Below are 26,266 nucleotides of genomic sequence, written 5' to 3'. Positions count from 1 at the left end.
TAAACAGTTTCGAGAGTGGGGCAATTATAGTCAGTTTACAGGGTGACTACTATTACCTCAAATGTAATTTGAGGCATTAGTAGTCCGCTCACAAGATGACAGCCATATTTCAAACACAATTAGGCACGAAATGATGGTCAGCTGTAAAGGGAAATGGTCATCAGTTTACAGGGTGGATCAATCATTAATGGTGAATTTACAGGGTGACAACCATTTCCTCAAACAGAAATGGTGATAATGTTGGATAATTGATGCATGGTGACTGCCATTACCCTAAATACGATTAGTGCCAGGTATGGTTATTTTATAGGATGGGGAAGTGACGCTCATGTCATAGGGTGTGGCAGTGAAAGTCAGTTTACATGGTGACTACCATTAGCCCAAAATTAACTGGGTCAGTATCGGCCAGTCAACAGTTCACTGTTTATAGTGTAGGATGTTAATGGTCATTTTACAATGTGAGTCCATTAACCCACATGCTACAGGAGGTAAAACCATCTGTTTACAGGATGATGCAGTGATGCCCAATTTACAACATGACTACTTTTACTCAGATTGCAACTGATGCTCAGTCGACTTGTAGAGACTACCATTACCCTGAACACAACTGGAGGGTCCAGTGGTTAGTTGACATGTGGTGGCTACAATCGCCCCAATCTCAATGGGAGCAATAATGACCAGTTGACAGTTGACATTGTGTAACAATGGTGATTTTGTAATGGTGTGAAAATCGAATTTTCGTTCATAACCAGAGGTCTGTGGTGCGAAGAGATATCGAACTTTCATTTTTGTGGAACTTTGTTTCACCATTAAATTTGGCCATGTTTGCACTGGTACTCAGAGCATCACAAAATATTTGTGTAATACAAAATCATGCAGTTTAAGTTATAAAATACAATAAAGATCTAATCAAAACTCTCTCTTCCCTCCTAAAATCGTGCTTGGTCAGTTCATTTGACTTTGGCTGTGTTGTATGCTTTCACATCTTTATATTGGAGTTAGGATTACATTTGATATTATTTAGTAGCTACGTATTGGAAATACAGTATGTGAAGATTTTAGAGAGCTTTGGCACCATAGCTACAATCCGTAAATGTTGCACCCTTACTTGAAAGTTTATTTTTTTGTACATAACTTCGAGTATACCTGGATCAAATGTAATAAAAAGCAACCTTAGCTAGTAATTGTCATTTACTTTTTCTAGTATAGAACATGATGCATTGTATTCTTGCCCCTTTAAATAATGCTTCGTGAGGTGATGAATTACTGAAAGATTTGTAAAAATGTCAGGGTCTCTTAGTTCGTTTTGTGTAGCATCAGTAACTAAGTTTTAGGTAAGCCTATGGCCGAAATGCCAACAACCTTTAAGTACACTGAGTGATATTTTAGATATGGAGATACCATTGTAACACTTAACATAAGCCTTGTGTGTCCATTGCTAATATTTATATATTTTTGCAGACATTTTAGATGTTGAATCAAAACTGCCACACTTGACAAGCATCTCGTGTTTTGCAGAAAAATTTATAAGTGGCAATAATTAATATTGGGCTCTTTTGTGCCTTACAAGTATAGGCCTAAAAATGAAATTTCACGTATATGCTTGGCATATTGTTTCAGCCAAATGTGTTTTGTTACAATTTAGATACGGAAAAAACATTGGACACTTAATTTCAGAGTCCACAGTCATGTTTCAGTAATCGGTTTTGTCAGCTATTTCAGATGTCGAAATATCATTGATTTCAACTTTTTGTTTCAGATGAAGCTTACGCATATTTGCAGACATTTTAGATATTGACTCAACCTTATGACATTTTGTAAAACAATTTATATCTAGCAATATTTAATTTGAGGAACTATTGTGCCTACAACGGAGTTGGGTACAGAGATCGAATTACATACATCCACAAGCACTGCTTAATTTGTAAGTTCATAAGTGTGGTACAGAGCTCAAACTATGTACGTTCATAAGTGGTGCCTAACTTTTAAGTTCATGGGATAAACGTAGTGTGTGTGTGTGTGTGTGTGTGTTTGTTTGTTTGTAAGAATTGTGCTAATTTATGTAACTCAGGTGAATAAGCTTACCTAATTATAGTGCTGGCAGTATCCTTTTTGAACATGGAGCCATTTTTACAAAATTTAGGGAACCTTATGAACTGTGTGCATACATGCAGGACAATAAATACACCACTTGACATAAACATTTTTTGTTGAATAATACAGTGTTGGAAATACTGTATTGTTAAATATTTTTTAACACGGTGGAAAAAGGTCAGATATTTTTAAACATTAATTTTAATACCTGCTAAAATAGTACACTGTGATTACCTGTTTCATTTTAAAACAGGGTAAATTATTAGCCCTGCTTGGAAGAGAGGGTAGTGGGGCAATAAGGGGGTGTAGTGATATCATACACTCCAGGTCACTGATGATGTTATGAGGTCAAGCCTAATGATCTTTGATCAGGTCACGCACTTGCCCCTGATATGTAGGTAATCCAATGGTCAATTTATATCTTGACTGCGTATTGTCTATCTGCTCATACTTGTGACAAGTATCTGCATTCGGCACAGCACAGCTGTGCTGCACAGATAGTGCAGTTGGTACAGTTTTGCATTAGAATACTTGAGTCTGAGGCTTTGAGTCTGGGACTAGAGGCATGACAGTTTTTGTGGTAGCTCGAGAGATGCCGACACAAATACTAACCGGAGGGCTAAACATACTCAAAGAACGTAAGAATCATAGTTTAATGATGATACCTGTAGCAAAAGTAGTGTATCTCTAGGAGATGAAGATGTTCCTACTGGTTAAAGGCGAAGCTTGAGACACATTGAAGTAGCCGCAAACAGAAGGGCAGCAAGCGAAATTCACAATGGTAATGGTCCTAAAGGCAGATTATCATTTTCATATTTTGTTTTGATTTATTAATTACTTTCATTTCTATTTATTGCGCATTAATTGCGATTGTTGATAATTATTGTTAAAATACGAGGTATAACCTTCAACATTACATTACTGGAGCCGAGAATAACAATGTGCCTTTATATAGGAAACACAGCGTGTGCATTACAGCTCACTTTAAACGCTTTAGGGGGTAGGTTTTCAGAAATCAACTACGTCAGTATATCAGTATATTGAGCTATATCCTTCTTGTAACTACGCAGTTGCTTAAAATTCCAATAATGGCACAAAGGATTTTGTTACTGAAATTAGGCAGTGAGGATGGAAAAATTTTGGTGTTAATTTACTGACTGGATGACATTACACTAGTCTTGAAATATCAGTTTCAAATTTTCTCAGTGTTTATGAATTTCATTGTTTTCTCAAAATTACTGTAGTTTTAGCGAGCATTTTCTCTTCCTCCAAGATAGTCTGTTTTGCCAAACGATAATTTTCATGGAACGATAAAAGGAGTACAGTTTGCCGTGCGGGATTAGCCGAGCGGCTGATCCCGGTGGAGGTTCGAGTCCTCCCTCGGGCATGGGTGTGTCTGTTGGTCCTTAGGATAATTCAAGTTAACTAGTGTGTATGCTTCGGGACTGATGTCCTTAGCAGTTAAGTTCCATAAGATTTCACACACATTTGAACATTTTTGAGTATAGTTTACTGAGCAAACATTGCGCAGTTATTTGGTAGTATTATGGAATCAGTATACAGAACATTATTGATAGTGGTTTACTAGTCGAATACGGACATTCAGCTCAATGGCCTGCTTTATTCTTTTATAAAGCAATAGAAAATGTTCCGGCTCCAAGTTTTATTGACGTCCCACTTTTCATTTCTATCCTTGTTGTTCTTCGCCTTTCTGTTTTATCATCTTCTTCTTCACTTCGTGACAGAGATGTTCACAGCTTTCCCTGTCATGACTTCCTTTGTCTTTCTAAATAGTTTCTTCCAAGTAATTTACAATGGTGGACTGTAGGTCTACATCTACACTATTTTTCTTTTCATTACTGGACTTCGGTATTAAGCTCTTCCATCTTTGGCCTCGTCGTATACCCAGATTTTCCTAGTAATGTCTTCCGTATCGTGGTATCGTCTTTAAAAATCTCATATCACTATACAGCATCGTAATTTTTCTCTTTGTTAGTAACGAACTCTTATTAACATACACAACTAGTTAATAACAACTGTCTTGTAAAGTTTAGTTCTTGTTTCTGGTCTCGTCTTGTTCGTCGTTGTCCATCAAACATAGTGTTACATAATGCTACAGACATTTTGAAAATTTGCTTTCTCCTACTCTGTAGTAATCTTGTGCAAAATTTCACGATTTAATAATTATTTAAGAAATTCTTGATTTAAGTAACAGCTGTTGTTTTCACAATTAGCTCAGTCATTGAATACCAGAAAACGTCAATTAGGAGAAAAATGTGCAGTCGCAAATTTTTGCACAGTGCTTGGAGGGAGGGTCATGAGCAACGTGCTAAAATCTCTCACCTGTTGGTGCAAGTGTTGGGGTGTGGTGGCGTTTAAAGGTCACTCTTTTTGGTGTGGCTTGTAGCGAAAATGTTTCGTGAAACATACTCGAACCACGTAAAATTGCCTACAAAAGAGATCGTACTCATTTTTTCTCTAGGACTAATAGTTCCTACGTTGCAGGGGGTGGAAAAAGCGCAAGTTATTAAAAGTATTGTTAAAAATAAAGACAAACATCAGAATCAGTTTCCCCTCTAGCAGTGTAGAACTGTTTTCAGATATATACATAAATTCTGTCTGTATACATTACTTGCGTTAGTGTTTTTAGTAACTCCTATCTGCATTCCACGTAGTATTAGCGAATTTTGTGCAAAATAAACACTCCCCATGCACGTCTTGCGTCGCCAGCGATTCATAAGGCGTGCTACGGAGGGTCCGTATAACTTTGTGAAATACCGTTTAGTTACTTTTTGCGACGTAGTAGGGTAGACAGAGTGGGGAATCAGCAGTTGTATCTGTAGTTTGCAAATCTATAAAGGAATGAAGTGATTGATCGCGGTCTGGCGACCTACCGTCCTTCGCACTTTTACCTTCACGTCCCCACTCTCCAACCGCACTCCACCCCCTAAACACAGTTTATCACTTATTACGGTTCTACAGCACTTAAATGCGGTACACACATTTAATATGTGTTTTAACCCACTTCATTAAAAGATAAACGTTCATTTTATACCATTAGAACAATATTTTTAATAGACTGTGATTTTTGGCTCCCCCTGCAACTAGAGAGAAAAACGAGTATAACATTGAAACATCCTGACAGATTAAAACAGTTTTAATCTGCCAGGATGTTTCATATCAGCGCACACTTCGCTGCAGAGTTAAAATCTTATTCTGGAGACATCCCCCAGGCTGTGGCTGTCCTTTCTTCCAGGAGTGCTAGTTCTGCATGGTTCGCCGGAGAGCTTCTGTGAAGTTTGGAAAGTAAGAGACGAGGTACTGGTGGAAGAAAAGCTGTGAGGACAGGCCGTGAGTCGTGTTTGGGTAGCTCAGATGGTAGAGCACTTGCCCGCGACAGGCAAACGTCCCGAGTTCGAGTCTCGGTCCGGCACACAGGTTTAATCTGCCAGGAAGTTTCATATCAGCGCACATTCCGCTGCAGAGTGAAAATCTCATTCTGGAGTACAACATTATCTGCAGGAAATTTAATGCAGTTCAATTTTGTACCGGGAAACATATTCGCTATGAGCAGTGGTTTTCGAGTTATTCGAGAAGGAAATAAAAAAGTGACCTTTAGACGCCTCGCACCCGAACGCTCAGACCTGACAGGTCAGGATTTTTAGTATGTTGTTCAAGACACATCCTCCTAGCACTGTAAAAATTTGCGACTAAACGAAATTTTTCCCCTAATTTTCCTTCGTTGACTTGACTAATTGTTGTTCTTCTAGAACTGGCTGAACCAGTGGTGCTTAGATAAACCTTTTTGCTTTGGGGAAAGATAATTAACACCATATCATATGGTGTATGCGCCCTTGCGGTCTTGTCCTGTGGTATAATTTCTGCCATCATTTGCTTTCGTTGTGTATGCTATCTAAAACACAGAAATTATTTGAATGTATTCCAGAGCTTTCACGCTTTTGTAGATATTTACGAAACTCTGTCGCCTCTAATTGATCTTTAGGTATTCTGGAGAAACAATGGTAGTCTTGGAATAAAACGGTTTCTTTTGATCCGAATATGGCATACAAATGATAAAAAAATACATATTATACAAAAAAGCTTACAGACCGCATTTTCATTATATATATATATATATATATATATATATATATATATATATATATATATGGGATATCACTGATATTTATGCTTCTTTTTTTCTTTGTCCTCACATTTTTACTACCACCCCTGCGGAATGATGGTGCTTCGTAACCCCACAGTGCTTCTTTCCAGATACCAAATAACCAGTAAACCCAGGATTCCTTAAAGAATCGAACTCCATTGCACAATACAACTTTGAACTTCTGATTATAAGTCAGTTAACATGTTAAATAGTTTAGGTAAGGTATGAAGTGAGAAAGAATTTGAAAAGATTTGAAATTATGTTTAAAATTTATTGGAAGTGGCTAGGTGCTCTCATTAACAAACACTGGATGAGTATTGTCCGGGTAATTTGAACTCGGTCATAAGATAAACTAGTTTTTGTCCATCTCCGTGTCTGATATGTCATGTCTCCTGAACCATGTGTCGTACACTGATGTAATCTTGCTGATATATTCTGTGGTATGTGTGACTATTGCCTACAAAATGTGTTGCGAGTAGAGTTAGTAGTAAACAAGTCATAAATTAAAACGTCATGCTTGATGCAGCAGTTTTTCACGCATGTCAGTGTTTATGACGTAATATCTCATCCATTATGTGTGGTGCAATGATATGATTTTTCAAGCACATGTAGTGACAAATGTAGATCTTCTTTCTTTCTTTCGCTTGCACCTTTATCCCATGGTTCTCGCAATGTCGGCGTGGTTAGGATCGGATTTGGCAAGGTTAATGTTAAGGGGTGGTCGGATGCCCTTCCTGCCGCCACCCCATACCCCCCCCCCCCCCCCCCCCAGGGCAGAATTAGTCTACCCCAGCTGTCTGCGTCCATGGAAGCGTGTGAACGTGTTCAGATGTCTGCGAGTCGTGCAACTATGGCGGGACGTGGGGAACAGTCATGTATTTAAATATTGGGATGTGGAAAACCGCCTAAAAACCTCATCCAGGCAGGCCGGCACACTGGCCCTCAACACCAACATATATAGATACTGCCTGAAAAATATGTTGAGAACACAGTTAGTTGTAAAGAAGGAAGACATTAAAACGTTATGCCTGATGCGGTACTCCGCAACTCGTGGTCTAGTGACTAGCGTTTCTGCTTCTGGATGTCGTGATCTCGAGTTCGATTATCGGCTGGGTTGGGGATTTTCTGTGCCTGGGGCCTGGGTGTTTGTGTTGTCCTCATCATTTCATCATCATCATTCGTAACAGTTTCTAGATTGGATTGACTTAATCATTGGACTGTGTAAAAATTGGGACTTCGTACGGGCTATGATGACAGGGCAGTTGAGCGCCCCACAAACCAAACATCATCACCTGATGTGACAGTTTTGCTACATGAACAGATAAAATGTAGTAAGCTATAAACTTTCTTCATTTCGTAATTTTGTGGAGAGTGTTTGCGGCAAAAAGTTTGTTGCAAGTAGCTAACTAGTGTCATTCTCAGATACTGGATGAATAAAGTCTAGGGACTTGCGAGCGGTGTGTTACGCTTCTTTTTCAGCCCCACCGCTTTTAGAGGCGGGTGGTTCTTGACTCCACAGAGCTTCTTTCTGTATAGCAAGTGATAATTGTACCAAGTCTAGCTGAAATCGGTTCAGTAGTTTCGAAGATATTGCAAATACATACACTAAGTTTTAAAATATACAGAGCTTTCTTAGCCGTCAGTTTAATCTCTCAGTTCGCGCTTGCAAATTTTCCTTTAAAGAGGTTTCAGTGAAGGGCGCACCTGTACTGATTTCTTCTCTTCCGTTTTTCAGTTATATGTTATCGATGATTCAGCATGCCGCGTTCGCAACTGTTAAGTGTGTTTTTGGACGGTAAATCTCGCCTGGTAGGCTAAATACCCTCAGACTTCAAGAAGAATATAATAATTCCAATCCCAAAGAAAGCAGGTGTTGACAGATGTGAAAATTGCCGAACAATCAGTTTAATAAGCCACAGCTGCAAAATACTAACGCGAATTCTTTACAGACGAATGGAAAAACTAGTAGAAGCCAACCTCGGGGAAGATCAGTTTGGATTCCGTAGAAACATTGGAACACGTGAGGCAATACTGACGCTACGACTCATCTTAGAAGCTAGATTAAGGAAAGGCAAACCTACGTTTCTAGCATTTGTAGACTTAGAGAAAACGTTTGACAATATTGACTGGAATGCTCTCTTTCAAATTCTGAAGGTGGCAGGGGTAAAATACTGGGAGCGAAAGGCTATTTACAATTTGTACAGAAACCAAATGGCAGTTATAAGAGTCGAGGGGCATGAAAGGGAAGCAGTGGTTGGGAAAGGAGTGAGACAGAGTTGTAGCCTTCCCCCGATGTTATTCAATCTTTATATTGCGCAAGCAGTGAAGGAAACAAAAGAAAAATTCGGAGTAGGTATTAAAATCCATGGAGAAGTAATAAAAACTTTGAAGTTTGGCGATGACATTGTAATTCTGTCAGAGACTGCAAAGGACTTGGAAGAGCAGTTGAACGGAATGGATAGTGTCTTTAAAGGAGGATATAAGATGAACATCAACAAAAGCAAAACGAGGGTAATGGAATGTAGTCGAATTAAGTCGGCTGATGCTGAGGGAATTAGATTAGGAAATGAGACACTTAAAGTAGTAAAGGAGTTTTGCTATTTGGGTAGCAAAATAACTGATGATGGTCGAAGTAGAGGGGATATAAAATGTAGACTGGCAATGGCAAGAAAAGCGTTTCTGAGGAAGAGACATTTGTTTACTTTGAGTATAGATTTAAGTGTCAGGAAGTCGTTTCTGAAAGTATTTGTATGGAGTGTAGGCATATATGGAAGTGAAACATGGACGATAAATAATTTGGACAAGAAGAGAATAGAAGCTTTCGAAATATGGTGCTACAGAAGAATGCTGAAGATTAGATTGGTAGATCACATAACTAATGAGGAGGTATTGAATAGGATTGGGGAGAAGAGAAGTTTGTGGCACAACTTGACTAGAAGAAGGGATCGGTTGGTAGGACATGTTCTGAGGCATCAAGGGATCACAAATTTAGTATTGGGGGGCAGCGTGGAGGGTAAAAATCGTAGAGGGGGACCAAGAGATGAATACACTAAGCAGATTCAGAAGGATGTAGGTTGCAGTAGGTACTTGAAGATGAAGAAGCTTGCACAGGATAGAGTAGCATGGAGAGCTGCATCAAACCAGTCTCAGGACTGGAGACCACAACAACAACAAGAACAGTGCCTCTAACGCTGCAATTACTCTTATTTAAAAAGGGGCTTTACATGACAGGAGTACATTTTATGACATCCAGATTTAGAAATTCCGGAAACTAACTGTGATTTACAGGATTAATTAGTGTATGTCGTCGTCATAGTGGCACAACAAAATCCATTTGCATTTAATATTTTTTGTTTGGTACACGTATGTTTCTTAGTTTTATGATACTAAGCGTAATCTTGACGCTAGGCGGTTTTGACAGCTTCTGTTAATCTGCAATTTATCAGTAAATAAGGATAATCATCCCTAAACCAAAATTACGCTGTTCTCAGGGCACAATCTGCTTCTATGTTTCGTACTCTAACAATGCAGAAGATATTATTTTTATTTCATGAAATAGATTCACAGATGTAGAGTACTTTCTTACATCAGTGCGTACTGCCATATTTCCGGATCGGCTAGTTATAAATGACGTGAGTTTGTATTTTCTGTAACAATGAACTTTTTATTTATGATGCTGTTTACGCGAAATATACAAGGAATTCCCTAGTTACGTTTAGTTTCCCTCAAGCTCATCGTTGTTTCTGTACGATTACGGAGTACGACTATTCGCGGGTGATGCGAATGCGTCTGCTAAACTTGGGAACTATAGGCCCACACCCCGCCAGATACGCCACTGACGCTGCGAAGAGAATTTGCATAAATTGTGCAGTGTCCCTGAGGACTGCAATGTAGCTCCCTACTGCGTTAGAGACATGCTCTTAGCTATAATTCTGTCTCAACGGGCCAACAAAAGCGATACAGCTAGTCGTAACACATAAATACGCTTCATAGGCTACGCCAATAGAAAGCTGAAGACGCAAAAAAGAACTGTCAGTTGCTACGAAATATAAGAGAAGACCTCATACCAGATGCATCATTTTATGTTGACTTTACAGTTGTCTACAGTACTACTTCAGTTTAGAAACATTCAGTGTGGTTTTTTTAGAAGTTATGTCTTCAGCGCAACTTAATTATCATAAATTTTTTCGACACGTAAACATCCACGTCATGGTATTGGACCCTAAACTAAACATCCATTGACGTACATTCTTCTATATCTTTTATATGTAAGTATGTTAGTTGGGCAAAACTGTATTAGATAAAAGGTATGTTAAATCACCATATTTCTGAATTTCTTTATCATAGAGTAGGCGAGGGAAGAATATTTGTGGGCAAAATCACTTATGATTTCGTGAAAAATATTTTAGTGAGTTAACCGCATGTGCTCACGGTCACTCACGAAAATGCAAATACTAGTGATAGATGAAAAGCTTGAGAAATTTGAGGTCGTGGTATTGATTAGAAGTTAAAGAAGAGGAACCTATCAAGGTTATTGAAAATTGGGCATGTGAGGTCAATGGTACGCTTCTAGTACTTTAGCACAGTAATTATTTCCACACCTAAATCGATTTCCGTCGGTTGTAGAGCACGAGTGTGGCAGGTATCGATTACTCGCTACAGACTAGCCCTCGGGCGTCACGGCCGCAGGCACATTATCGTACCTCACGCCTCGTCGCGCTTCAGTGGACGCTTAGCCGCTCTATTCCTGCCACATGACTCCCCACTTCTTTCTGCATTGTTATCCGATTCGTGGAAGTAGCTTTTGCACAGACATCCTGGATACGGAACAAATATAATGAATCTACTCACCAATCGGAGGCAGGAGAACACACACATAAAGGCATTGAAAGCAGCAATCTTTCGGAAACTGGCTTCTTCTTTCACCAGAAAAATTGAAGGGAAAGAAAGAGTGGTGAAGAAAAAGGTCTGGTGAGGTTTAGGAAATGGGGGAGCTCGAAAAGTCGCCCAGAACATCTGATCAGGGCTGACTTACCGAACGGCATGAGAAGGAAAGGTATTTTCAAAAATAATTTATTGCCATTGATGGATACAAAACCATATTTTCTTGAAACAGGGCGTTATCAAATACCCTAGCCTTGGAAAAACGTTTGAACCATGAGTTACAATTTAAGTGCCTCTTGGGTTAGGTATAAAAATGGCTCTGAGCACTATGGAACTTAACATCTGAGGTCATCAGTCCCCTAGAACTTAGAACTACTTCAACCTAAGGACATCACACACATCCAAGCCAGAGACAGGATTCGATCCTGCGACCGCATCAGTCGCGCGGTTCCAGACTGAAGCGCCTAGAACCGTTCGGCCACAACGGCCGGCGGTTAGATATAAATAAATAAGTAACTGTAATCAGTCTTTTTGTTGATATTTTCATTACGCATAGCCGAGGATTATAGATCCATCTTCAAGGGGTTTTATTCAAGTACGGCTTCTCTGGGTAACATGTGGCACTATCTGACGGCGGAAGATTAAAAAGTATTTGTTCGTGGGTCAAAGTTGTGTGGAAGCTTTTACGACAAATGTTAGGCAACTAATACCTTTCAGAGGTCACAGTCTGCTTTTCTGAACCTTTTTTACTGTACACACACTTTCTGTAAAATGAAATAAAAAATGATAGTCTATCAGGAGTTTTCGAGTCGAAATAACATAGGCATAACACAGTGATACTGGCAGCGGTGTTTGTATTTGATAAAACACTTAATTTAAATTATTAGTCGGTATACAGAGGGGCTCGACTAAAATATGGAAACACCGCCAGAAATGCATTCTTGAACACAAATACAGATACTAGCCAAACTTGCATATTGTTCTGTTGTATTTGACGATGAACGGCACCTGTGCAATGTCCTCAACAGGCCGTACGTCTCAGTCGTGGTGAGAACAGCGTTCTCTGTATTTTTGAGTGCATTATGTCGAAAGTATGTGAAATCTAGCGTGGGAAAATTGGTTGTGCTCTTATAGTGGGTGCTTCCGTAACCAAGGAAGCCGAAGTATTTGGTATTTCAAAAGGCACCTATTGAAGATTTGTACCTCATAAAGCAAAAATGGGAAAACATCATCCGCTTTGTCACAATGTGGACGAAAGTGTTTATTAAACGATAGTGACAGACGATCATTGAAGAGGACGATGACGAAAAATAAGTGGATGACAGTTGCAAAAGTTACTGCTGAACTAAATGTCGCACTCATGAATCCTGTCAGCACCAAAGGAACACGAAGAGAGCTCCGTAACCAGGGAATTGCAGAGCAGGATGGAATTCCAAAATCATTCATCAGGGATGAAAATGTGCCGAAGGCATAAAATGTGGGGTATGGAGCAGCGGAAGAAGGTTATTTGGTCGGATGAGTCTTGCTTCATACTGTTTCCAAAATAAGGCCGAGTTTACGCCCCAAGAGTGAAAAATGACGGCAGTTCGGTGATGATTTAGTCAGCCGTACCGTGGTATTCCATGGGACCTATGGTTATTTAGCAAGGCAGCATTACTGCCAAGGATTATGTCAACATTATGGTTGAGTAGGTCCATCCCATGGCACAGTGTTTGATCCCCAGTGGTAATGCTGAGCGCCAAACGAACAGGGACGCATTTCACGCAGTTTACGTCGTCCAGGACTGGTTTTGTGAACACGAGGATGAATTGTCACATCTTCCCTGGCCACCACAGTCAGCAGATCCTAGTATTCTTGAGCCTGTGTGGTCAGCTTTGGAGAGAAGGGTGCGTGAATGTTATCCACCTCCATCATCGTTAGCTGGACTTGAGATTACCTTGCTGGAAGAATGGTATAATATCCCCCTGGAAACTATAAAGGACCTGTATTTATCTACTCCTAGACGACTGGATACGCATGCTAACTGGTTTCCATATTTTTGTCCACTCCTTGTGTGTGTGTGTGTGTGTGTATGTGTGTTTGTGTGTGTGTGTGTGTGTGTGTGTGTGTGTGTGTGTGTGTGTGTGAATTGCGTTGGGGCGGTGGCAACGAGGGGGGGGAGAGGGGGGAGGGGGGAGGGGGGAGGGAGAGGGAGAGAGAGAGAGAGAGAGAGAGAGAGTGAGTGAGTGTCCGCAGCTCGTGGTCGTGCGGTAGCGTCTCGCTTCCCTCGCCCGGGTTCCCGGGTTCAATTCCCGGCGGGGTCAGGGATTTTCTCTGCCTCGTAATGACTGGGTGTTGTGTGATGTCCTTAGCTTAGTTACGTTTAAGTAGTTCTAAGTTATAGGGACTGATGATCATAAATGTTAAGTCCCATAGTGCTCAGAGCCATTTGAACCATTTTTTGCTCTCTATCGCCGCCGGCAGGGCCTCCTCCACATCTCGGATGAGACCCCCCGGCTAGCAGACAGAGTGAACACTGGCCTTCTTCCCCGACCTTTCCTTCAGAAGATTAAGGTACTAGTGCGATCTGATTGCGCTCTTGGTTTAAACTTTGTGGATTAGTTCTTCATGACTATTTTAAAGGTGCTACACACACACACACACACACACACACACACACACACACAAATTAAGCACAGAATAAATCGATTTTACACATGACAGTTATTTTTTTAACAGTCGGAAATCTCGGACAATCAAGACCCTCCTGAGATTGCTGTTCTGTCTCACCAACCAAGGTTTCTCATGAACATGTGGGCTGGACGAATTGGTAGCCATTTTGTAAAATTAGTACTTCAGCCCCCACTGTTAACTAGAGCGTCTTTCTATCACTATGTGTGTACCACACGTAGGCAACGGTTGTAAGTAGTACCACTCGTCGTTCACAACAACCTCGGCTTTCAGCATGACACACACTTAGTAGTTTCGCTGTAAATGCGGCTAGCTATAAACTTTGGGGTAGTTGATCACCAGCATTATGAGTTAAAGACGCTGGAAGACAAGAGAACAGTTTTAAGAAGAACTTGAAATCACTGTTACTTGGCAACTTTTAGTTCATAAAGAGGTATATGTATAAATAATAATATTTGATTGTAGTTGGTTTAAATTTATCAAATTTTATTGTAAATTAATTAAAAATCCTGATATGTAAATGGTCAACGTCTATTCATTTTTACTTAGAAAATATGTATTTGTAAATTCACAGATATTCTACATCGTAATGAGTTGCAAATAAGATTAACGGAATGTGTACATAGGCCGAAGGTTACATGTTATGTGACACATTCGCGAATTTAACAAGAATTTCTTTTGAGGACATACTAAGACTTTGAAACAAGTTATTCCATTACCCGCCACGGGTGAGGGATTGTCGCCGTCCGCTGTGGCCGAGCGGTTCTGGGCACTTCAGTCCGGAAACGCGCTGCTGCTACGGTCGCAGGTTCGAATCCTGCCGCGGGCATGGATGTGTGTGATGTCCTTAGGTTAGTTAGGTTTAAATAGTTATAAGTCTAGGGGACCTCAGATGTTAAGTCCCATAGTGTTTAGAGCCATTTGAACCATTTTTTTGAGTGATTGTCCGAATGTGTAATGTGTTTCACGACTTGATGCAGTCACCCGACACGTCGCAAGCGTTCTGAGCTCGTTCATGCGAGTAAAGAGACTCCCGACATACTGTTTGACGTCTTTGGTAAACTTATTCCAAGGTATCTCCACTACAGTGCAGTTTCTGTGGAACAGTTGTTATTCATTCGCAGAACCGTACAGACGTCTCATGCATATAATTCACAAACGATAAAAAATTAAATGATCGATAACAAGAAATTCTCCTCTGTGTGTGACCTTTCGTATCACACCATTTGTCGGCGAGGACCTGAAACATTATGTCTGTCGTTGTTTTGTCGACACTGACAGGAAAAGTGATTTGGTGTGTCAGATTTCCTTGTAAGAAAGACCGTAGGGATATTTTTTCGGAGCAGCGGATGTGGTTGTCGCTATTGCGACTTTCGTCGCGAACGGAAAAGGCGGTCCTGCCTTTCGTTTCCACAAGCGAAACGCAGAAGCCTTATAACATTATTTAATATAATATAACTAATCACTGATTGCGAATGTGTGCACCTAAAAGTTGTCTTAGATTTATAGTAAAGTGACTTTTATTGTTCTTCAACCATAGCGAACGACAGAAGATATTATGGTTAACTGATAATGATATCCTTATTCATTAATTTTACGATACGTTAATGTGACTGTGAAATATTAACAACTATTACGCACTTGCGTAAGATGCCAATTTTCACAGTCATTATTTCTCTGTACCAAACACTGAATTTCACTACCAAATGTTCCTGGATGGCTGTTTTGATAAGTACCTACAGGAGAAATTTTCTGTGTACCACTAGTTAGTGTGATTTATAGGTTTGATTCGGGATGCGCATTGTTATATGTAAAAAGGTTGATTTTATTTCGGTTAGTTTAGAAGAACAAGAAACATTAAGACTAGATTTCCTGTAGATGTCTGGTCTTGCGTTAGGAGAATGAAGATACGTAGTGTCGCTTCTTTTTAGTCTAGACGTTACTTTGAAGCCATTTGATGAAAGATCACCAGTTAATATGCCGAGAGCAGCGTACAAAGAAAACACGCCTTGAATGTCAATATTTTAACAATATATTGCCATAGAATTCGTGACGAAGTCTCGCAATTTATCGCCCTCTGAGAGAGCTGTAGCGCTCAGACTATACACGGAACAGACAGCTGGATGCAGTCCGAAGCAGACAGCTCCCAAATATTTAAAGTGCTTCAGACGTATAGCGAAAGGACTGGTTAGACAACATAAGAGGGGGCATGTGCATGGCAATCGGTAAAACTGAGTCCGATTGCAAAGTTATCTGGACGCGAGTAACCACCCTTGGTAAACTCAAATTAATTAAAGGATGTCTTTACTGGCATCCATTTTCACTGGGATTGTTGTAGAATGATTCAAAGTAAGTCTCCGCTCAGTAACGCCGAATTAACCCAATTATGCGATATCAGCTGGAAGCGACTTTAGTCTGCCGAATATAGACTGAGAGGTATATGGATTCATTGTAGGTGGTACAGACAGAAAGTCTTTCTCCGACAACCGTCTTGAGTAACTAGTTCGACTACCCAAACGTAGTTGGAATATTTTAGAACTCGTAGATATGAACAGGTCTGACCTCATCGAAGTTGTCTGTATAGAGACAGGGATTAGCCATTAAGACGTCATCGTAGCCTCGATGGTCACTGTCGTTAACAAATACATTAAAATGTCTAGGAGAATTTTTATGTTGTAAACATCAGATAAGCATTTGTTAACGGCCTACTTAGAAGGGACATAATCTACTTCTGTTCAGAAAAAGAACGCACAAATGTCGCTAGACGAAAGTTATCAGAAATTAGTGAGTCTAAAGAGATAGGTGCGTGAGACATACAATTTTCACCGTCGTACGTTAGCAACGATCTTGCTGAGAATCTTTAAAAATTATAGTTTCGTGTAATATCGCTAAGTAGGTGGAAGGCTTCCATTCAGTTACTCGTCGACCATTCCAGTGTGTTCGACAGAAGACAGCAAAAGAACTCCTGGAGTATTAAAGTACGTGTTTATAAATTATTCAGAGAGGAGAATCGTACAGAGATACCATGGTTTGACCATCGCACAGACTCCCGTATGGAGGAACATAGAAGTAGCCATCCCCTGCCTTGTAAAACAGCTGAAAGAGTTGAAAACACGTGAGTCGCCAGGTCCATAAGACATCCCAATTTGGTTTTACAAAGGGTACTCTTCGGCTTGGCCCCTCAATTACCTCGTAATTACCACGAATATCCCGCACAGCGCAAGTCCCAGGAGATTGGAAAAAAGCACAGGTGACTCCCGGGTATAAGAGTAGTGAAAGAACGGACACATAAAATTGCTGACCACGGTCCTAAAGGTCTGTTTGCTGCACAATTCTTGAGCATATTTTTTAAGTCCGAATGAAGCTCAACGTGCCCTTTTCTCGCACGATATCTTGCGAAAACATGGATCAATGGCATTACGCAAATTCTATATTCCTGGATCTGCGGAAATTGACTGGAACAGCGTCCCACTGCAAACTGTTAACGAAGTTCCGAGCATTCGGAATAGGTTGTTAGATGTTTGAGTGGCTCGCAGACTGTTTAGGGAATAGAACCCAGTCCGTTGTCCTTGGCGACGAGTTTTCATCAGCGGCTGATACAGCGAGCGGCAATCTGCGAATTTTGACGCTGTAGTGTGCGGAAAAGTATTGTCGTTGATTGTAGAAGGATAAGTACAGAATGCCTTATATTTTGTGTGATGAATGGCAGCTTGCTCTAACTGCGTAAAATTGTAAGTCAATTCAAAAGACGAGGAAAAACATTCCTGTAAAGATCGAATGTAGTATTAGTGGTATGCTACTTGACACAGACACGTCGATTAAATGTTTAGGCGCGTCGCAAAGAGACACGAATGGAACGAGCATGTAAGGTCAGAGGTGCGGAGGAAGAATATTCGAATTCGGTTTGCTGGGATAATTCTAGGGAAGTGTAACTGGTATGTAAAGAAGACGGCCTAAAGAACACTTTTGTGTGCCGTTTATGAGTGCAGCTCTTGTGTTTGGAATCCATACTATGTCGGATTAAAGTAAAACATTGAAGCAGATCAGAGGCGTGCTGTTACACTTTTTCAACCGGTAGGTTCGATCAACATTTGCACGTTTCTCTATGTGACTCTTTCTTGTTTTATGAAAACCAGTGTCGGTGATAGTGTTCAACTTCTAATCTGTTCATAGCGAAACTAACAAAGAGTTTTGAACAAAAATGCATATAAAAGTACAAAGACAAGAAACAGAGGAGATTAAACTACATGTGACCTTAGGCGCTGTCGGTAGAGTCCGGTTCAGTATAATTGATTTCACTGTTTGACCGCGTCATGATGTTTTGCAGACACCACCATTTTGTCTCCTGTCACTGACGGTCATCATCACGGTCGCCGTGACAAAAAATGTTTTCCTCTGTAGCTGATTTGTCTATTTTTACGTCCAATTATGACGAGGTTTTTCGAGTAGTCAGAAGGGATCAGTAGTTGCCCAAAGTTATGGGGTGTTGCATTAGAGTCCATGCAAGAGAAGTTACACTGCAGCGGTAATGTGTATAGACTGTAACATTAGCAGATGACGTGTTCTTCGTATGATTTCGAAGTGTCAGATTATCAGTAGCAACTAACGAAACTGCCGGCCGCGGTGGTCTACCGGTTCTAGGCGCTCAGTCCGGAACCGCGCAACTGCTACGGTCACAGGTTCGAATCCTGCCTCGGGCATGGATGTGTGTGATGTCCTTAGGTTAGTTAGGCTTAAGTAGTTCTAAGTTCTAGGGGACTGATGACCACAGATGTTAAGTCCCATAGTGCTCAGACCAATTTGAACCATTTTTTGAACTAACGAAACTACTTACCTCCTGCTGAAAACGGACGGAGCAAGAATTCCTAGTATAAAATTTATCAGTGTAGCTCTTAGAAGTTTAGTAACGAGAAATTTAGGAGTTTTTCCATATGAACGTCGTAATTTCACACATCCTACAGAGAAACAGAGAATGCAGGGAAAAAAGTAAAAACTTGATACACGAAATTATAAAAATCGCAGACAGGAATTAAGACTTCTCTTGATAAAAATTATGGCGTTCTACTAATCTGTATTGTCGTTAGATGTAAAATAAGGTGCGGGGGTTTGGGCCCATTGGTTACAGTCTGTGAAACCAGCTTCGTTAATCAGAACAGTGCAACGAGATGAGCTTCTGGAAAACTGTACGAGGCATTCAGCCACACGTGAGCATGCTGCCATTCCTGCAAGACAACATTCCGTATAAACGCAGCGGAGGCAACTGCGTTGGCGACCGCGGAATGAAACTGTCCTGAAAACTGCTCATCACGTTGGTGCAAGTGTTTACGGAAATGTAGATTCTAAGAAGCTACGGTGACGCGTTGAATCGAATGTGACACTGGAGACGCTGCTGACGTGCAGCCCTACACCCAAAGAATCCAGCAGACGATGGCTGTTGACCGAGGTGGTTTCATGGCGGATCTGGCAACAGAAACAACGTGCTGTAGTTTTGATGTTTGCTAATGAATGAATAAGCATAGAGGCGGGCTGACTTTAGTTACAGAAGTATTGATACCAACAGAAGTACTAGTAGTTGGAAAATCGTTTAAGGGACTCACTATAGATTATTAGATGGCTAAGCTGTGGAGTTTGCTCCTAGTCCAGTTTTGACTTAAATATTCGAGGGAAATTCTGAACAATGTTTATGGAATAAAGACCCTTTGAGAGTAAATACTAAATACCGTAAATATGGGCAACTTTCTGACACTTTCAGCGCTTCTTGTAACGTAACATATACGAGTATGTCCTGCGACGTTTGATTTCCACATACTGGTACTTGGAATTTTGTAACTTTATCTTTTAATTTTGACAGATGTAATGTTCTTATGTGCAATGAGGTATTCGTAATATGGAATATTATTTGTTACGAAGTTTACCCCAGCTCAGGACAACATTGTGACAAGAAGTCAAAGACAGAGAAAGTACCGTTAAATTTATCTGCCACAACGATGAGCTGAATTTGTGTTCCTTTATTACACATAACTGTAAGTTTGATACAGATTTTCGATGGTTCATGAGTTTGTTTTATCTATATACAGAAAAAAATTGTCACAAATTTTTCCAAATTTGTAAGACTAATTTTCCTAATTTTCTTAAAATCCAAATAGTTATATCCCCATCCCCAATGAAATAAAAAAGAAAAATGTGAAAAAAATAAACTGCACTAAGGAAGGTAATAAAACAGTTCTTTAGCACACTTACATATGAATCTGTTATTGGAAAGAAATGAGAAAAAATATCACAACACCTGCATTCAACACAAAAGCCTTTAAGCAAGGCAATTGGTTTAAATTGATAGACACTTATAAGTTCACTGGTGGGAGAAAAAACAAAGGCATTACACATTAAATACAATATTCGGAGCTTGTGTATATTATATTTAAAAAAGATAATAAAGGGAAACAAAACTTACCTTTTTTACTCATCCCTTCAGAAATGACACTAATTTTAGTAACGAGACTTGTTTTCTACAATTTCAACTGCCACAATTGTTTCTGCGGCTATGTGCGCTGTCACAGAGGTATCCGTTTCTCTTATGGTATGTGGATTTGCAGATGACCAAATTCGTGAATTTAGGGAATGAATGTAGTCTGACAGGTGAAACCAAGCTGCACCAGTGAAAAAGGTTCGATCTGAAACACCAAGTCCATGTCGGTTAGCAAATAGCTGCAACAAGTCTCAATTCTCAATACGCTATTCGTTTCTCGTGGGCCATACGTTGCAATTATTGCACAGCAGTAATTTTATACGAGTACATCTCCAGTTCATTGTTTACGGCCTTAAGTGCTGTCATACGTGAGACTTTAGCCTCTTGCAATAATCTTGTCGCTGATTTTGTTGGACGCCGCAATAATATGTCTGAAATGTCGTCAATCTTCCATTTTGTTAAAACTGTGGTCCTACCAGTCCGTGGTGCATCATGAACAGAACCCGTTGTCTGGACTTAGCGAAATAAATCGCATACAGTGTCACGATGGGGACTACTCGAAGCAGGAAAATGTCGCGTCACATTCTCCGTAAAGTTTCCTTCTGCACGGAAAACATCTTCCACTAAACAAGCTCTATCTGCAATACTAAACATTCTCACTAGACTTAGCTTACGCAAGAAGTAGACAATAACACAACTAATAGCAGCAACGCACACGCGCTACTGCTACCACTGCAGGGCGAGAGATTTGAATGCGCTGCCAACCTTACGCGCACTGCAAGCCGAGACACGCAAGGCTTCCCGCTGCGGAGAGACAGCGGACGCACGGTGTAAATATGCTGTTGTTAAAACTGTGATTTCAATGTTTTGCTCTGTTTCTGTATCGCTTTTCGTATGTAATGCCTTTTTAAGCTGATCTTCAGTACTCTTATCGAATATCAATTTTATTTTATTACAACTGTTAATTTAATTTAAGTTTTTGTGTAAGCAGTGATTTTTCTCGGTTAGTGTTACTGTATTTTCTTGCACGTTCCCTTTATATATATTTACTGTTTAACTTTTACCTTTTTAACTGTATTACCATTCCACTGTCAAAGAAATATTTACTCTGTTTCTGTGTCTCACACTTGGCGGCCAATGTTTTTTACAGTGGAGCTCACGAAATTGTACCTCTCTGAAGACGTTAGTTAGTTCAAACCGGTTTGTAAAATAAAGTACACTACTAGCCATTATAATTGCTACAACAAGAAGAAATGCAGATGATAAACGGATATTCATTGGACAAATATATTATACTAGAACTGACATGTGATTACATTTTCACGCAATTTCCGTGCATAGATCCTGAGAAATCAGTACCCAGAACAACCACCTCTAGCCGTAATAACGGCCTTGATACGCCTGGGCATAGAGTCAAACAGACCTTGGATGGTGTGTACACGTACAGCTGCCCATGCAGCTTCAACACGATACCACAGTTCATCAAGAGAAGTGAATGGCGTGTTGTGACGAGCCAGTTGATCGGCCACCATTGACCAGACGTTATCAATTGGTGAGAGATTGGAGAATGTGCTGGCCAGGGCAGCAGTCGAACATTTTCTGTATCCAGGAAGGCCCGTATAGGACCTGCAACATGCGGTCGTGCATTATCCTGCTGAAATGTAGGGTTTCGCAAGGATCGAATGAAGGGTAGAGCCACGGGTCGTAACACATCTGAAATGTAACGTCCACTGTTCAAGGTGCCGTCAATGCGAACAAGGGGTGACCGAGACGTGCAACCAATGGCACCCCTTACCATCACGCCGGGTTATACGCCAGTATGGCGATGACGAATACACGCTTCCAATGTGCGTTCACCGCGATGTCGCCAAACACGGATGCGACCATAATGATGCTATAAACAGAACCTGGATTCATCCATTCGTGCACCCAGGTTCGTCGTTGAGTACACCATCGTAGGCAGTCCTGTCTGTGATGCAGCATCAAGGGTAACCACAGCCATGGTCTCCGAGCTGATAGTCCATGCTGCTGCAAACGTCGACAAACTCTTCGTGCAGGTGGTTGTTGTCTTGCAAACGTCCCCATATATTGACCCAGGGATCGAGACGTGGCTCCACGATCCGTTACAGCCATGCGTATCAGATGCCTGTCATTTCGACTACTAGTGATACGAGGCCGGTGGGATCCAGCACGGCGTTCCGTATTACACTCCTGAACCCACCGACTATATCTTCTTGCTAACAGTCGTTGGATCTCGACCAACGCGAGCAGCAATGACGCGATACGATAAACTGCAATCGCGATAGGCTACAATTCGACCTTTATCAAAGTCGGAAACGTGATGGTACGCATTTTCCTCCTGACACGAGGCATCACAACAACGTTTCACCAGGCAACGCCGATAAACTGCTGTTTGTGCATGAGAAATCGGTTGGAAACTTTCCTCATGTCAGCACGTTGTAGGTATCGCCACCGGCGCCAACCTTGTGTGAATGCTTTGAAAAGCTAATCATTTGCATATCACAGCATCTTCTTCCTGTCGGTTAAATTTCGCGTCTGTAGCACGTCATTTTCGTGGTGTAGCAATTTTAATGGCCAGTTGGGTAATTCAGTAGATCATGTACAAATTTGTGGATTTCATTTACGTTTGCTAGTATCTTTTATAGTGGTAGAACGTAGTTCTGTATCCTTGTTCTATTCCTTTATGTTAGTATCAGGTTTCTTTCTTTGAAGTGTTTGTAGTATTGCTGGAGTATGAGGAAATATTTCCCTCGTTGTGTATGTAAATACCATGTAGTAGTAATTATTATAGACATTTCTTACTGTACACAAAAATGTCAATTTTGTGGCCTATTTTAACTTTCTAGATAATAGCCTGCAACTGAGAGGCATACATAAATGAAATAAAAAATAACCAGAAGAGTTATACTAAAAGAAAATCCCATTCTATACAATTGGCCATTAAAATTGCTGCACCACGAAGATGTGCTGCAGACGCGAAATGTAACCGACAGGAAGAAGATGCTGTGATATGCAAATGATTTGCTTTTCACAGCATTCACACAATGTTGGCGACACGTAAAACGTTCTGACATGAGGAAAGCTTCTAACCTATTTGTCATACACAAACAGCAGTTGACTGGCGTTGCCTGGTAAAACGTTGTTGTGATGACGCGTGTGAGGAGGACTTTGATAAAGGTCTGATTGTAGCGTATCGCGATTGCGGTTTATCGTATCGCGACATTGCTGCTCGCGTTGGTCGAGATCCAATGACTGTTAGCAAGAAGATACAGTCGGTGGGTTCAAGAGGGTAATACGGAACGGCGTGCTGGATCCCAACGGCCTCGTATCACTAGTAGTCGAAATGACAGGCATCGTTTCGGCATGGCTGTAACGGATCGTGTAGCCACGTCTCTATCCCTGGGTCAGCATATGGGGACGTTTGCAAGACAACAACCACCTGCACGAACAGTCCGACGACGTTTGCAGCAGCATGGACTATCAGCTCGGAGAACTTGGCTGCGGTTACCCTTGACGCTGCATCACAGACAGGAGCGCCTACGATGGTGTACTCAACGACGAACTTGGGTGCACGAATGGCAAAACGTAGTTTTTTCGGATGAATCCAGGTTCTGTTTACAGCATCATGATGGTCGCAACCGTGTTTGGCGACATCGCGGTGAACGCACATTGGAAGCGCGTATTCGTCATCGCCATACTGGCGTATAACACGGCGTGATGGTAAGGGGTGCCACTGGTTGCACGTCTCGGTCACCCCTTGTTCGCATTGACGGCACCTTGAACAGTGGACGTTACATTTCAGATGTGTTATGACCCGTGGCTCTACCCTTCATTCGATCCCTGTGAAACCCTACATTTCAGCAGGATAATGCATGACCACATGTTGCAGATCCTGTACGGGCCTTTCTGGATACAGAAAATGTTCGACTGCTGCCCTGGCCAGCACATTCTCCAGATCTCTCACCAATTGATAACGTCTGGTCAATGGTGGCCGAGCAACTGGCTCGTCACAATCCGCCATTCCCTACTCTTGATGAACTGTGGTATCGTGTTGAAGCTGCATGGGCAGCTGTACGTGTACACACTATCCAAGGTCTGTTTGACTCAATGCCCAGGCGTATGAAAGCTGTTATTACGGCCAGAGGTGGTTGTTCTCGGTACTGATTTTTGAGGATCTATGCACGGAAATTGCTTGAAAATGTAATCACATGTCAGTTCTAGTATAATATATTTGTACAATGAATACCCGTTTATCATCTGCATTTCTTCTTGTTGTAGCAATTTTAATGGCCAGTAGTGTAGATTCTGCTTGTTATACGAAGGTCCTTGGTTGTGAAATCGCATTTCCATTCTTGTGCTTGCAGGAGGGACCCAGTGGGTGCGCATAGGCGTGTGAACGCGTGGGTGTCTGAGCACACTCGCGGCCACATAGACAGCATCCTGTCCCACCCTCTTCCGCCGACGACGGCCGCCGTCCTAGCCAACTGTATCTACTTCAACGGTCGCTGGGAACAGCCGTTTGACCCGGATGTCAGCATAGAGGCACCTTTCCACCTCAACTCCAGCAGCACTGTGCCAGTCACTCTGATGCGCAACACCATCGAGGCTATGTACGCCAACAGCAGTACTTTCAGCCTCGTTGCGCTGCCCTATCGACACCAGCAGGCTGCTATGTACCTCGTCCTGCCACATGACAAGCACGAGGACATCGGACAGTTCATGTCTGAACTTTCATTACAGGAACTGCACCGCGTGATCGAATCAGTAACTCTCCACGTTGTCAATCTTGTCATGCCGAGAATGAGTCTGTCGACGGTGTTCAGCCTTCGTGGACCTCTTGCGAGGCTGCAGAAACGGAAGGTGCCAGATGAGGAGAACGAGTATGAGAAGACCTCGGAAAACGTGGTAACGCTACAAGGAAAGGAACAAAACAATTCCTGTAATAGATCTCATCTAGAGTGTGAGCGGCTTGTTGATAGTGAACACGTTAATGAATCAATCATAGTTACACAGACGGCTACGCACGGAAATGGCACAGATGTCTTAAGAATGTCGGCGCTGGACGACACCAGTTCTGATGAGTACAGGTTGGCCAGGTTATCTGAAACGGAACGACAGTACTTTAAAGCGAACAACAATCACAGTTATACTGAAACAGCTGCAGCGCTGACTGACTTCTACAAGCCCTACATTAACTCTGCCTCGGTTCCCAGCAACGGCAAAAAACCGGGTGATTTGTCGCTTAAGTGGACCCGAACGCAAAACAAAACGACTGTATCGAAACCGGGCAGTACTCCGCCGGATCCGAGCTTCAAGCCCGCGACGAGGCAGAGCAGTCCGGCAACGACAACAGAAACATCGAATACTGGCAGCCCACGGCCGCCCAGCGAACTCGTGCTGGACGTGACCGGGGCTTCCGACGATCCGAGATTCCGTATCGACGACATCATCCACCAGTCGTGGCTGGAAGTCACCGAGACGGGGACTGAAGCGGCCGCCGCCACTGTCTCCGCCATCGACTACTCGGGAGATTCGGTCGTCTTCCTCGTCAACAGACCGTTCCTCTTCTTCATCAGGCACGAGGTGACGCTGGCACCTATCTTCTGGGGAGTCATCACAGACCCCACGTCTGCCAGTTCCTCGCTTTCTGCTGTGTAGCGACCTGAACAGCTGGAATAGTGTGTGTCGAAAACCTTTTGGATGAAAATTATGCAGATGGCAAAAAATCATGATATGAATAAATTGCGATAAGGAATTGATGACTGGCAATCACTATTTAGTTTCCTGTCGGCGTAAACTACTTTCACTTTCTAGCAAAAATTTTAGTTCATAGCAACTGTTAAAATCGAGAACCACCAGTCTCAGTTCACGCCATAAAACATCCCATAAAATTTTGCCGTACTCTATCAAATAGCCCCGTTCTCCTCCGAGCGAGGTGGTGCAGTGGCTAGCACACTGGACTCGCA

General features: G+C 41.6%; 1 protein-coding gene across 1 annotated transcript in view; it reads left to right on the top strand.

Annotated features, from left to right (window-relative positions):
• The window catches only part of LOC126469862 (serpin A3-1-like), a 150,732-nt gene extending 124,673 nt beyond the window's left edge, over positions 1–26,059 (top strand). Inside the window, exon 5 of the mRNA XM_050097172.1 lies at positions 24,665–26,059. Coding sequence (XP_049953129.1) covers positions 24,665–25,958 — 1,294 coding nt within the window. The 3' untranslated portion in view covers positions 25,959–26,059. The remainder of the gene's footprint in view (positions 1–24,664) is intronic.
• Positions 26,060–26,266: the final 207 nt, after the last annotated feature.

Source organism: Schistocerca serialis, chromosome 3, assembly GCF_023864345.2.
Source record: "Schistocerca serialis cubense isolate TAMUIC-IGC-003099 chromosome 3, iqSchSeri2.2, whole genome shotgun sequence".
NCBI lineage: Eukaryota > Metazoa > Arthropoda > Insecta > Orthoptera > Acrididae > Schistocerca > Schistocerca serialis.
This window is presented reverse-complemented; position numbering and strand designations above follow the sequence as displayed.